General features: G+C 46.6%; 1 protein-coding gene across 2 annotated transcripts in view; it reads right to left on the bottom strand.

Annotated features, from left to right (window-relative positions):
- Cstpp1 (centriolar satellite-associated tubulin polyglutamylase complex regulator 1) overlaps positions 1 to 13,874 on the bottom strand; it is a 162,458-nt gene that overhangs the window by 4,147 nt on the left and 144,437 nt on the right. For both annotated transcript variants that reach the window (XM_051184207.1, XM_051184206.1), the window contains exons 5-7: positions 3,930 to 4,015; positions 1,569 to 1,764; positions 879 to 988 (exon numbers count right to left, since the gene is read on the bottom strand). In XM_051184207.1, the coding sequence (XP_051040164.1) occupies positions 879 to 988; positions 1,569 to 1,764; positions 3,930 to 4,015 (392 nt within the window). The remainder of the gene's footprint in view (positions 1 to 878; positions 989 to 1,568; positions 1,765 to 3,929; positions 4,016 to 13,874) is intronic.

Genomic DNA, 13,874 nt, shown 5'->3' with positions numbered 1-13,874 from the left:
CCCGGCCCACTTTGTCGGACATTTAGTAAAAGTTAATTGTCCTTCTCTTGGTCCTATCCCCTCAAGTGCGGCAGGGAGGAGGAATGCTTTGTGTCTCTCTGAAACTCAGGAACCGGGGATCTACTCACACAGGACACCCTTCTGAGCAAAGATGGACTCAGTAAATCCTCTAAACTCCAGCAGGATCTGGGCTTTGTGACACATACTTAATCCCACAGCCTTGGGAAGCAGAGGCAGGCAGTTCTAGGCCAGCCTGGTCTACTTAGTACTTTCCAAGCTATGTAGAGTGAAACCCTGCCTCAAATCAACAAAAAGCAAGGAACCACCAGAAAGAGTGGCCTGCTGCCCCCTCCCTGGAAAAGGAGTGGCTGTGCACAGCGGAAGGAGTGCAGTGGGTGGAGGCCAGCCTGTGAGAATTAAAAAAAAAAAAAAAGATAGACAGTAAAACTGGGCCAGTCACAGTCACACACCTCCCTCCCTCCCCTCCCTTCCTTCCTCCCTCCCTCCCTCTCTCTCTTTCCAGATTTATCAGATTTCTTTTCTTCCCACCTGGGAAAAAAAACACCTCCCAGACACACCTTTCCCCTGTTTCTAAATGGAATTCAGGTCACTTTGATATATAATCTCCAGAGCCACTGGGTAAATAGCCCTGCATCTGCCTAACCTGCAGGCCACTCCCTAGAACAGAGTCAGGGCCTCTCTAGGGAGGGGCTGGGCAGGCTTATCCAGGGAGTAGAGCAGCAGCTCATTCATGTTGGGGCAGGGCAGAAGGTGGCCCTAGGATCAGTGTCCTCCTACCCTGTAGGTCATGTCTGCTGCCAGAGGCCAGCTGCTACCTAAGTTGGGAGGAGCACAGAGGTCACATGAGTTCTGCTTACCCAGTGCTTGGTTGATTCCATGATGCTTTGAGAGGGCCACAAGGAACCCATAGAAAGTCAGCCTCTGGACATTGCTCAGGATCTCTCTGACAAGCGCTGGGGGTGGGCAGCTGGAAGGGAATGAAGAGGCCAGACTCAAGCCTAAGTGTCATCTTTTCACCCACACCTCCAGGACACTTAAAAGCTAGGAGACCACGCATGGCAGGAGCAGGGCCCAGATGGCAGACAACACAGGCTGGTGTGCTTAGTGCTACTTAGTTGGCAGGGTTAGAGAGGGAACATGCTAGGTATGCATTCTGCCACATTCCCAGCCCCATAACCAATGCTTTTACAGGGAATCCAGAACAGAAGGGAAGAGGACATAGCTACTAGTGACAGCTCCTTACCTGGAAGGTATAGTCCTAACTAAGTTTAACCTCCCCTTTCCCTGGGAAGGTTAGGAACAGTGGATTTTTCTTTTTCAAAAGCCAAGGCTAGTCTTCCCCTAGTAAGCAAGTCACCTATAACTAGTTTTTCCTGGGTGAAAGTGCTACTTTGTAAGTGAGCAACTTGCTTTGGGGACAGATGGCTATATTTTCATTCTGGGCCCTGAAAACCCTGAACCAATCAAAATATGTTGCTAGAAACTTGTTCCCAGACCAATAGCCTGATCCCCAGAGCTGAAGTGTAGGGCCTCTGCCCATGTCCCACCTGTACTTGTGGCGGTCACACAGGTTTTCCAGGCGCTGATAGAACAGCGATGCCTCCACTCCATCCAGCATACCGGCATCACCCAAGGCAGGTCGCTGGCGATGCTGCCCACTCGATGATGTTGGCACAATCACTGTATTGGGGTTCTTCCCTGACAGCAAGTCCTGATAGATGGCAGCCACACTGTCCAGAAATTCTGGTACAGCAGGGGTAGGAAGGGACAGTTTAGGTAAAGAGGTCATATTTCATCTCTTCACCATGTCCCCCTTCTCTGATAGCTCAGCTCTGTCCAGCCTCAATGCCAAAACACCTGAAGTGACTGCCTGCTGACATGGCGCTCCTATGTGCTTCACCTGGGGGCAGTTCTTACATTACACTAGATGGGGCCCTCACTGCATACTTGCAGAGTGCCCTATCTCTTTTGAACCATTTAGCCAATGGTAAATTTGTAATGTAATTATCTGTCTCCTTGCTGGAACAGAAGAATCTTGAACAATGACAGGGTCATATCCTACTAACATCTCCTGTCCCAGTGCCTGGTACATGTTAAATGGTGTATGTTTTTATTCATTTATTTATTTTAGTTTTTTGAGACAGGGTTTCTCTGTGTCGACTTAGCTGTCCTGGAACTAGCTCTTGTAGACCAGGCTGGCCTTGAACTCAGAGATCCACCTGCCTCTGCCTTCTGAGTGCTGGGATTAAAGGTGTGTGCCACAATCACCTGGCTGTTTTGTTTTGTTTTTTTTTAAAGTGAACACATGTACATTCTCACTGGTCAGCCCCATTTCACGAGACATCTGCTTCATGAAAGTGTGTTGGCGACTGCAGGAAGTGTCTCTGTTACTGCCCAGGCTGAGTCTCTTTTAGTCTACTCAAAATACCTTGAAAGAAAGGAAAAATAAATACCATTGAGGAAGAGAGGACCCTGAAAACTGCTAATTTAGTATCATTTGACATTTTCCCAGCTTTGCAGTCACACCACTGTTGGTAAATAAACAATGGCTGATGGCCTGTTCTCTCTTTCCTCTCCACCTTTCTTTTGCTCTCCCCTTTCTCCTTCCCCACTACCTCCTCCTGTGTGTGCCTGTTAGAGAAGAGGAATTCTTCCCTAAGGTCCAAGAGTTTCAGAAAAGTGAGTCACAAGATGCTAACCCTGCTAGGAGCAAGTGACTTGACCCCAGGTTCCAGTCCTGCCTGAACACACTTGGGCTGCAATCAAGTACACAGAATGTGGCACCTAAGTGAGGCCAAAGCTGACCTGGGCATTGGGTTGGCAAGAAGGCTCTTTCCAGGCTCCAAAGACAGCTTTCTATTTACTGGAAAAGCATCTGTTAAGCTACTTTCATCATGGATGCAGCAATTTCTTTCTTCTTTTTTTTAATGTGCATTGATTTTTGCCTGCATGTATGTCTGTGTGAGGGTATCATCCCTTAGAAATGAAGTTACAGACAGTTGTAAGCTGTCATGTGCTGGGTGCTGGGAATTGAACCTGGGTTCTTTGGAAGGGCAGTTAGTGCCCCTAACCAATGAGCCATCTCTCTAGCCCCATATACAGCAATTTCTAAACCCCAAACTAATTTGGAGTTGTATATATTTATATTTATTCATCTATTTTTATTCTATTTAAAGTCAGAAGGGGCTTAAGGGTGAAACTGACATGAACTGGGGAGAGGAGTGGAAGTGAGATAGAGCCTGTGTGTGTGTGTGTGTGTGTGTGTGTGTGTGTGTGTAGAGATTCTTGTTCTTTTAGAGATAGAGGTCTCATTATGTTGCCATGGTAGCCTTGATCTGCTAGACTGAAGTGACCCTTGTTCCTCTGTTCTTTAGTAGCTTGGACTATAGTCATGTACCATTGTTTCTGGTTTGGTGTGTGCTTATTAAAAGCTATGAGTATGGTAAACACACGTGGTCAAGGGCTAAGGGAGTGGCTAAGAGCACGGGTTTGAGCTCTGTGAGCCTATCTCTTAGGACTAGTAAACAGATTAAAGTCCTTAGTGCCACACCTGAGAGGCAGTAAGCTTTTAATAAATGAATGCTAGTGTTATCCTTACTGCTGCTATCACCTAATGGGATTTGTGTGTGTGTGTGTGTGTGTGCGTGCGCGCGCGCACGCGTGCTGCTGACTGGAAGAAAAACAATTGTTTTCAGTATCTTCAGGAGGCTGAGGAAGTAGGCTCTGCAGACTGAATATTGTGACCACCAGTGCAAATTAGACCTCCTGTTAGTGGGTTGTGATGAAGTATGCCCTAAAGGAAGCGGGGCAGGAAATGTGTGCCAGGCACACAGATGGAAAAGACAACAGAGTGAGAAAGGGAGACATGGTCCCTGACAAAAGCCACATGGGGCCTGGAACATTCTCACCTGAATAATAAAACTGGATCTGGAAGGCAAAAAGGAAATCTGAAAAAGACATCAGGCAGTCCATGGCATCATCCATGAGCACGATCCTGAGGGGAAAGAGGGAGAGAATCTGAGTGACAGAGTATGTTACATGTGTGTGCCTTGGAGGAGAGAAAAAGACAAAGTGACAGAGATAAAGATGATGCACAAACAAGTTGTTTCTGGGCCTCCAGGCTCTGTTGGGGCTGCAGCATATTGGGGAAAAGGGTTCCAAAAGCAAGCTCCTCCTATAGTCACCTCACTTCTCCATCAACTGAACTGAACTGAGCACACTGCTCCAAGGGCAGGCACCCAGGTCAGTCTCAGTGGCACCAGTCAATGGAGCATGGGCAGAGTGGGGTGGAGGTAGCAGAGAGAGTGCGATTGTAATGCAGCCAAGACTTCTTTTCATATACTTAAGCAGTAAGTCCTTTCATCCTTTAGTGAGGACCATTTGGTTCTGAATAAATACTGCTGGTCAGAAAAGGCAAAAAAGAACAGCCAAGAGGTTTAAAGGGGTCTTGGCAAGTGGTGCTGAGGTTTAACAAGCTACCAAATGGCCAGGGCAGTGACAGGCACCTCTATTCTAGGACATGGAAGGTAGATCGGGGCAGGGGAGTGGGTAACTCTTCACTTGAGAGGGTCAGACTGCACATCAGCTTGTGCTGTGGAGGCCACCGCAAGTTCTTGTCTCCGCTCTTCCTGCTGGGCACCCTTAAGGGGACACCATGTGACTAGTAAAGAGACCACACCAAGGTCATGTTCATACTCTGCTCAGGGATGTAACTGACAGGAGACAGGAAGAGAAGGGGGTTAGCACTTGCTGGGCTGCAGCCGTGTGCCAGGCAGAGTGCCAAACTCCTCTACTGGAGTGCAGCTGGGCCTCCAATCTGTTTCTGACAGGGCCCTTCTGGCTTTATCTTTCTTTTTTCCTATTTAAGTTGTTTAGTTTTGCTTTGGGGTACTCTTCTAAATCTCTGTTTCCTTGAATCAGAGGGTCTCCAAACTGGCAAGAGGATCAGCTTGAGAGTCAGTGTTATTTACTGGAGAGAAGGGGCCTTATGGAGAATACTGTTTGAGTAGTACCCTTGCCTTAGAATTGTGCAAAGTTAGTGTTAGGGCTATATTTCTGAAGACAGACGGGGTTCCTACGTAGCTGTAATAACAATAGTAGAGACCCGTGTGGTTTACTGAGTACCCTGCTCCACAGTGGGCACTACAGGTAGAATTTAGCTACCTTTATTAAATTTCCCTCCATAGCACCATAAGAGGTTGAACCTGCTACTTCTTTTTGTACCCGAGGGGGCTTTGATCCCAAAGGAGTCAGTTTAGGAAAATACATATATAACATGTGAGTTTATATGACACCAAAGGCCTAGTATTTCCATTAGGTCACACTGCTTCTTTTAAAAGAAGGAAGAAGCCCTGTGCATGCCTTACATCCCAGCACTGAAGGGCGGTGGCAAGTAGAGCTCTGTGAGTTCAAGGCCAGTACCAGCCTGATCTACATACAGAGCTCGAAGACAGCCAGAGCTACTCAGAGAGACCCTTTCTAAAAATAAAAGGCACATGAGAAACAGTCACTTACACATTAGCTTCTGGAGCTCATCTATATTCCTTCCCATATATATGCTAGAGCTTTAACTTTTCTTATGCATCTCTTAGGGAGAAGGAAAGCTGCCGACACTACCAGCTGGAAAAAAGGGAGGTCAGAGTGGGAAGTAGCAATGCTGCAAGGGGTCACAGGGGGCGCTCAGGCCCCTCAGCGTTGGCTGGGAAATTACATGTGCACCAAAATCCAAAAGGTTCCCTTGATTTCTAATAACCTGAGGCAGGGGTGGAGTGGGGAGGGGGGAGAGGGAGAGCACTGAGTGAGCCCACTTCAGACATCTGGGAGCAGAGACAAGGTCTGGGTTAGGGGAGATCCACTGCAGAAGCAAAAGGTGCTCCACCAGGAACATCCAGGGAAGAAGGGCTGGCCCTCTCACAAGGAGAGAAGGGAGAGACCTGTCCTTGCTGTTCTTGGCCAGAAGCAAATGACTTCCACCTCCACCCTTGGAAAACCATGGTTTACACCTATGCATGTAAAATAATAATAATAAATAGTTTAAAAATGTTTTTGGCTGGGTGGTGGTGGAGCACATCTTTAATCCCAGCACTGGGGAGGCAGAGGCAGTTGGATCTCTTAAATTCAAGGCCAGCCTGGTCTACAGAGTGAGTTCTAGGTCTGCTAGGGCTAAACAGAGAAACCTCTATCTTGGAAAAAAAAAAAACCCAAAACCAAAAAACAAAAACAAAAGAGTAGGAGAAGAGGAGGAGGAAGTAGTGGTGATGTTTCTGGCACAAGCATAACCAGTAATTCAAATGTAAGCCCAATTATTGGAATCCCGAAGATACTGACAAAAGACCGCAGAAAAGATTCAAGGGCCAGATTTCCATGCCTTGTACTGTTTCTGTGAGCAACAAACAGATAAGCTAACACTTCCAGTGACTTTGCCCCTGACCAGGTGACAGGCACACATTCCTGACCCTCAAAGTCGAAAGTGCTGCTCGTGGGCCACAAATTCTTCTGTCCAAAGACTGCTCAAGGTGTTTCCTCCTAGAATAGCAAAGCCATCCTGAAAAGAATAGCAAATTCCTGGAGTAGATAAGAACTGGGAGGAGAAGAGGGCAGGCAACCTCAGCCAGGATGTAAAATAAATAATATATATATATATATATATATATATATATATATATATATATGGATATAGGAACTGTTGTCTCTCTGGCCATCAGGTCAGCAGTCCCAGCAGCTAGCTGCACAGCAGAGTGGGTGTGGGGTTGACACACACACAGTTTGTGTGCATCTAAAAAATTATTTGTACTTAAATAAAACCTGAAACTAAACAATAAAAGGAGGCTAAGGTTCTAATGAAGAATGGCTAGAGTGATATGCTTCAGTGGTTAAGAGTGATGTGGCTGGGGGGCTGGAGAGCTAGCCCAGTGGTTAAGAGCACTGGCTGCTCTTCCAGAGAACCCCAGTTCAATTCCCAGTACCCACATGGCAGCTCACAACTGTCTGTAACTCCAGTTTCAGGGGATGCCAATGAATATAAAATAAAATAAACTTGAAAAAAAAAAAAAGTGCTTGTGGCTTTTCTAGAAGACCTGGCTTTGGTTCTCAGCACCCAGGGCTCACAGCTGCCATAACTCCAGTGCACAGACGCCTGTACTCTCACACACACACCTACACACAGACATAACTAAAAAGAAAATAGGTCTTTAAAAAGTCTCTGACAGAAAGCTGGAGCCTGTTCTGAGGTGGGGACAGGGTATGTAGTTTTGCTCTGTGTATAGTCTAGGTTAGGGAGCCTTTTCCTACCATCTCAGAGAGCTGCTGGCAGGATCTGCTTGGGGCCTCTGGGAAGCAGTCTGCCTCAGGAGCATGCTGATGAGGAAGAAATGCAAAGAGAGGTAACGTGGAATTAGCAGTTGTGATGATGGTGATTGACCATGTTTTAGTGTACTAAAACACTGACATATATTTGTAATGGGCTGATTTTACGGTATTTTAATTATAACACAATATAATGACTAATGAAGATGCAAATCAACTATCAACATGAGCCCTAGGATCCTGGTTAATGATAGCAGCATTTGTGGTCTTTGAAAGCTTCAAGTCAAGATAGAAGTTTCTCTGTTTAGCCCTAGCAGACCTAGAACTCACTCTGTAGACCAGGCTGGCCTTGAATTTAAGAGATCCAACTGCCTCTGCCTCCCCAGTGCTGGGATTAAAGATGTGCTCTACCACCACCCAGCCAAAAACATTTTTTAACTATTTATTATTATCATTTTACATGCATAGGTGTTTTGCCTGCAGGTATGTTACTGTGAGGGAACCAGATCCCCCCAAATGGAGTTACAGACAGTTGTGAGCTGCTATGTGGGTGCTTGGAATTGAACTCAGGTCCTTTGGAAGAGCAGCCAGTGCACTTAATCTCTAAGCCAGGTCTCCAGCCCCCCAGAAACATTTCTTGATCCTTTCTTTTGGGTGGCCATGATTGATACTCAGTAGGAGATGGCTGCCCCCCCATCAACACTTTTTTATTTTTTACCTCTTTAGTTTTTCGAGACAGGGTTTCTCTGTGTAAACCAGACTGGCCTTGAACTCACAAAGTGTAGGGCCCTGCATGGACCCCACCCCACCCCCAGACACCTTGACCAAGCCTGAAGCTGTTGGATGGAACTCCTTGCCCCAGAGCTGTTATTGGTACTCTTCTTGTTTTGCTAACACACACCTGGTGGGAAGACGCTAAGCCTGAAAATCCTATTATTTTCCACCGTGCTGTAAATCAGTATTTAAGCCTGCTCCATCCCCTCAATAAACAGCATTCCGACATTGCCATTGAACGAATGACCCGATGTCTTGTCTCTTATTTCAATCTCTAGGCCTTCACCCGATTCATGGAGCAGATCATAGCGCGGGTGCTACATCAAAGATCTGCCTGCCTCTGCCTCTCCAGTGCTGGGAGTAAAGGCGTGGCGCCTGGTGGCACTACTAAGGAAGAGAGACCAACCTCTCTTTGACGATGGCATAGTATGGCAGAGTGGAGCCTCAGTGGGGGCAGGGTAGCTCACTGTGTTCCTGCCATTTGCTTGGCTGAATCTGACACCTGAGTCAGGAATGCCCGGGATCTTCTTTCTAGGGTACAAGATGCTGGAGCACCCGTGAAGAGGTGAGAAGTTTTTCTATTGCAAGCAGTGCACTGGATGTCACAAACTGAATGAACCAGGTTCAGGAGGCTGCCTTCCTCTCTACTTCCTGGAGGTGTAGAGCAGACTTAATGGGACAGCAGGTAGGAAGAGGGATGTGGAGGTTAAGAGTAGAGGGATTAGCCAGCTAAGGGATGAGGGAAGAGGACATGAGGAAGGACCATCTTTGTCCCTGGTCTGTAAGATCTGCCAGATAACACCTCTCTTTTCTGCTTGTTGTTTGATTCTGAGTTCCAGCATGGTACCTGACACATCAGACACTCACTAAGGAAATACCATTGAATGAAAGGAAAGACCACATTACCCTAGTCTTTGCTCCTGGCCAGGAGCTCTGAACACCCAGCTCTGGACAGTTCAATTAGGAAGAAAGTAGAGTCCTGGAGAAACAGGGCCACAGGAACAGCTAGTGCTGCATTAGATGCTCTGGCTTGGTAGAGGAGCTAGGAGGAAGTCATGGGAGATCTGGTTCTCAAAGGGCTGCCTCTGAGGACTGCAAGTGGATGTAGAGCTAAGCACCAGGCGACTTTTTCAAGCTGGGACTGTGTCTGATTTGTGAAGGAGGGAGCTGCTTGTCAGAGACGTTCATGCAGAAGCTGAGAGGCTTGTATTTCCAAAGGGCTTCTTTTGGCCCTGACAGTGTCAGCTGTCCCGTCACGGATAGAACTACTGCTGTTCTTATGAGTAGTGGTTCAGGCAGGGGAAGAGCTAGCTGTCCAAAGGCTCTGGCTGCAGAAGGTGCTTTTAGATACCTACTCGGTTAAAGCACCCGCTGCCAACCCTGAGGACCTGAGGTCAATAACCCAGAGCCACGGATGGAAGGGGCAACTGACTTCACAAGTGTCTTCTACTCCCCATATGCACAGGGCATGTCATCCACCTCACTAAGTAGATGTTTGCTTTTTCTTTATTTTATTTTTAATGGAGAGAGAGAGAGAGCCTGTGGATGTCAGAGGGATCAGATCCCTTAGAGCTGGAGTTACATGTGGCTTGTTACCTACCTGATATGATTTCTGGGAACTGAACTTGGGTCCTCTGTAAGAACAATACACACTTTTAACTGCAAGGACAATACATGCTTTTAACTGCCAAGCCATCTCTCTAAGTCTCTTAATTTTAAAAATAGAAAAATATCTTTTTATTTTTAAAAATATGGGGTTGGAAAGATAGCTAAGTGGTTAAGTACATTTGTTGTTCTTGCAGAGGGCCTGGGTTCAGTTCCCATCATCCATACAGCAGTTAACAACCATCTACAACTCCATTCCCAGGGGATCTAATGCGCTCTTCTGACATCCACTGCTACCAAGTATGCATGTGGTACACATATATACACACAGGCAAAACTCTCTTAAGCATAAAATAAAACTATACATAAATACAAAACAAAACCTACTCTATATAGCCAAGTGTGCTGGCATGTGTCTGTGTCTGTAGATCTAGCACTCTGGAGGCTGAGGCAATGGGATAGATAGTTAGTTCAAGGCCAGCCTGGTCTACATAATGAGACTCTGTCTCAAACAAAACAAAACCGACACAAACACCACATGTAGGACTGTCCATCTCCAAACAAATGCTCTGACCCATGGACGCACTGGGCACTCATTTCTTGCTCTGAACTGTGGGAAAGGCAGGATGGAAGCTGACCCTGCCCTTGTCTTTCCAGAAAGGGACAACCTGAAGATGTACATCCGCACAGACAATTCCTTCATCTTGAACTCAAATTCATCACCCCAGAACTCCCCAGAACCTTCCTTGAGACAAGGTCATCCACATGTGTGTTTTCCAGTGGATAGCCGTTGGCTCAACACCCTTCCTGCCAGAGGCCTTTTGCTAACATGCCAGCTGCCTCTGACACCTGGAGGAGTTGGCCACCCTGGCTTTGATGTGGAGCCAGCAAGGAATGCTGCCAACAAGAATCTGTACAAATCTATTGGATCATGGATGGATCCTTGCAGGCCATGCCTCTGGGCAAGAGAGAAGGCCTCTGGGGAGAAATACAGGCACTCTGGTTCAGGCTGGCTCTAAACAGAACCATGTGGAGGGTGGAGCCCAGGGTGGGCAACTGGGATGAAGAAAGCTTAGCTGGCAGGGCCCCAGCTAGTCCCAGGGGGTTGGCTGCTCTCTTCCTTGCTGACTTCCAACAGCTGGGACAAGCTGGCTGGGCTGGGAGGTAAGTGGGTGCCAAGCTTTCAGTTCAAAATCAGGGAAGGGCCAACCTCCTCTGCACCCCCTGGTCCAGTGGCATGAGCCGGTCCCCTTTCCCTGAAACTCTAGGTTGGATGACTCGGGGATCAAGTCTAAGTTCTCCTACAACTGGTCTCAATTCTACCTGTGTCTCAGTTTCTTCATATACAAAGAAGATATGACCATGGTTTCTATAGCAAAGGACACTGAGAAATGCAGTATGAGGATGTACTTTTGCCCAGGGTCTCACAGGGCCTCAGGAGTACTGTGAGGTGTTGTCAACAGGAGGAGCTTCTCTAGGTTAAGGTGCTGGAAGAGCCTAAAATAGCAAATAAAAGTGGCTCAGTGGAAGTAAATGCCACCAGCTCCCAAGCCAGGAAGAGGCGGTCAGCTGGAAGCTGGCTATTTAGTTTCCAGCCTACTTTTGGGGGAACCAGCTCTTAGCCAAGGCCCCCCAAAAGATCTACTTTACATGACTGAACTTCTCTGGAGAGGTCATGTGACTAGTGTCGTTATTGGGACAGGTAAAGCATGTCCCCAATTTGGTTTGTGCTAACAGGGTACTCTGGCAGGCTGTTTTAATATCAGGGCTGTGAGAAGAGGACAGTGATAAAACCACCCAGGGACTTGACCCCAAGATCAGGGAGCACGAGGCTGGGAAGGGCTCCTGGGTCTCTTCTGACTTGTGTGGGAGATGTGCCACCCCAGTCCAGTCCTCAAAAGGCATAGGACAGGGAGGTCACAGGTTTCACTGGGCACCAACCTATACCTTCAGGGAACTCTGACACCATCTACCTGACAAATTTGACCCAGAGCAATTATTAATAGCAACAATAATGCTTAATATCCATTTTAGCATCTTTTTAATTAAAATTGTAGTTACTTGTTTGTGTAACTGGAGGGGGACAGCTCATGCCACAGTCATGTGTAGAGGTCAGAGGACAGATTCAGGGAGCCAGTTCTTTCCTTCTACCATGTGGGTCCCAGAGATGGAACTCAGGTGTCATCTTAGTGGGAAATGCCTCTATCCGATGAGCCCTGTCTCCTACTATTGACTCTGTGAGATACGTTCAGTAAGCATATTTACGAGGACACAGAGGTTCAGAAAAGTATTGATCACAAGCTAGAATCTAAGGAGTTCTCATTCAAATCTAGGTCTTTCTGCGTCTTGAGCACAGGCTCTAGGCCATCTGCTGCATCTGTTAAGAAAACAGCCCTGGACTGTGTTGGCAATAAACTTCCTGCTCTTGTGAGCTCTCAGTTCTGGTATCTGCCTGAAGAAGGGCTGGAGACTCAGGCCTCACTTTGTTGCTTCTCTGCAGACAACTTACAGTCTCGTTATGCCAGCACCACTGAGAAGCCTGAAGTTTTGGGTGGACTGCCACACAGATTTGGGGAAGGTAAAGGCCGGAACCTAATGTGCAGCCTAGAAGGTCCTTCCTCCTGCCCTCCACACGTCTCTCTGCAGGCTCCACCATTGGAAAGCCTAGCTGCTTTGCACACCTGCCCAGAATTCTTTGGCCCTCTTGCTGCTCTGTCTAGTCAAACCCTGCCTTTCCCTTTTCATTTCAGAGAAGTACTTAAACTCTCAGATTACTGTAGAGAATAATATGACACCTGTGTTCTTCAATTCAACTTTTAAAAGTTCTTTTGGTTTTGTTTTTGAGATCGTCCCAATTGACTCAGGCTGGCCTTGAACTTGGTATGTATTCAAGGCTGGCCTTGAACTTCTGATCCTCCTACCAAGTGGGATTACAAGTGTATATGCCACCATACCCAAGTAAGACATTTTTTTTTCCTCTTTTTGATTTTTGAGACAGGTTTTCTCTATGTAACAGCCCTGGCTGTCCTGGGACTCACATTGTGGACCAGGCTGGCCTCAAGCTCACAGAGATCTGCCTCTGCCTTCTAAGTGCTGGGACTAAAGGCGTGCACCACCAATGCTGGCCTCTTGAACTTCTAAAGTCTAACAACAAATATTCTCTTCCACTCTTTCAGTTTTTTTCTTTTTCTTTTTTGAGATAGTTTCCCTATGTAGCCCTGGCTGGCCTAGAATTTAGTAAGCAGACCAGGTTGTTCTTAAACTCACAAAGGGTTGCCTCCTTGTACCTTGAGTGCTGGGATTAAAGATGTGCACCACATTGCCTAGATCAATTTAGCAACAATGATAAAAACAGTACTAGGGGCTGACCTCAGGGCTTTCCCTCCACTGAGCCACATACATCCTGTGCTCTTCAGACCTTGTCATTTGAAATAGGGTCTCACTAATTGCCGTGTTCACCTTGAATTCATTCAGGAGTCCAGTCAAGCTTTGATGAACTTATGATCCTCTTGCCTAACCTCAGTAGTTAGGATTAAAGGCCTATGTCACCAGGCCAGGCTTTGTTTGTTTACTTTTGACATGAGTCTTACTATATTACCCAGACTGGACTCAAACTCCTGAGCTCAAGAGATTTCCCCATCCATGGCCTCCCTTGTAGCTAGAATTTCAAGCATATGTCACCAACTTTAGTTTTGTTGTGACCCATGGTACTGGGGACTGAACTCATGACTTTGTGCATGCTGAGCTCTGTTACTGGTTCATGTCCTAGTCCCCAATTTTGCTGATGGTATCTTTTGTTGAGCAGAACATTTATTTATTTATTTATTTATTTATTTATTTATTTGTTTGTTTGTTTGTTTGTTTGTTTGTTCGTTCGTTCGTTTGTTTATGTTTTTGGAGACAGGGTTTCTCTGTGGTTTTGAAGGCTGTCCTGGAACTAGCTCTTGTAGACCAGGCTGGTCTTGAATCTCCCGGCAGAACATTTATATTTTAATTCCTTGGTCTAGTATGACTGTTCTCAACCTGTGGGTTGTGATCCCGTGGGGTGGGGGGTGTTCCCATATCAGATATACTGCATTTCAGATATTTATACTATGATTTATAACAGTAGCAAAATTATGGTTGGGGATCATCACAACATGAAGAACTATCTTAAAGGGTTGCAGCAT

Source organism: Phodopus roborovskii, unplaced genomic scaffold (assembly GCF_943737965.1).
Source record: "Phodopus roborovskii unplaced genomic scaffold, PHOROB, whole genome shotgun sequence".
Lineage (NCBI taxonomy): Eukaryota > Metazoa > Chordata > Mammalia > Rodentia > Cricetidae > Phodopus > Phodopus roborovskii.
This window is presented reverse-complemented; position numbering and strand designations above follow the sequence as displayed.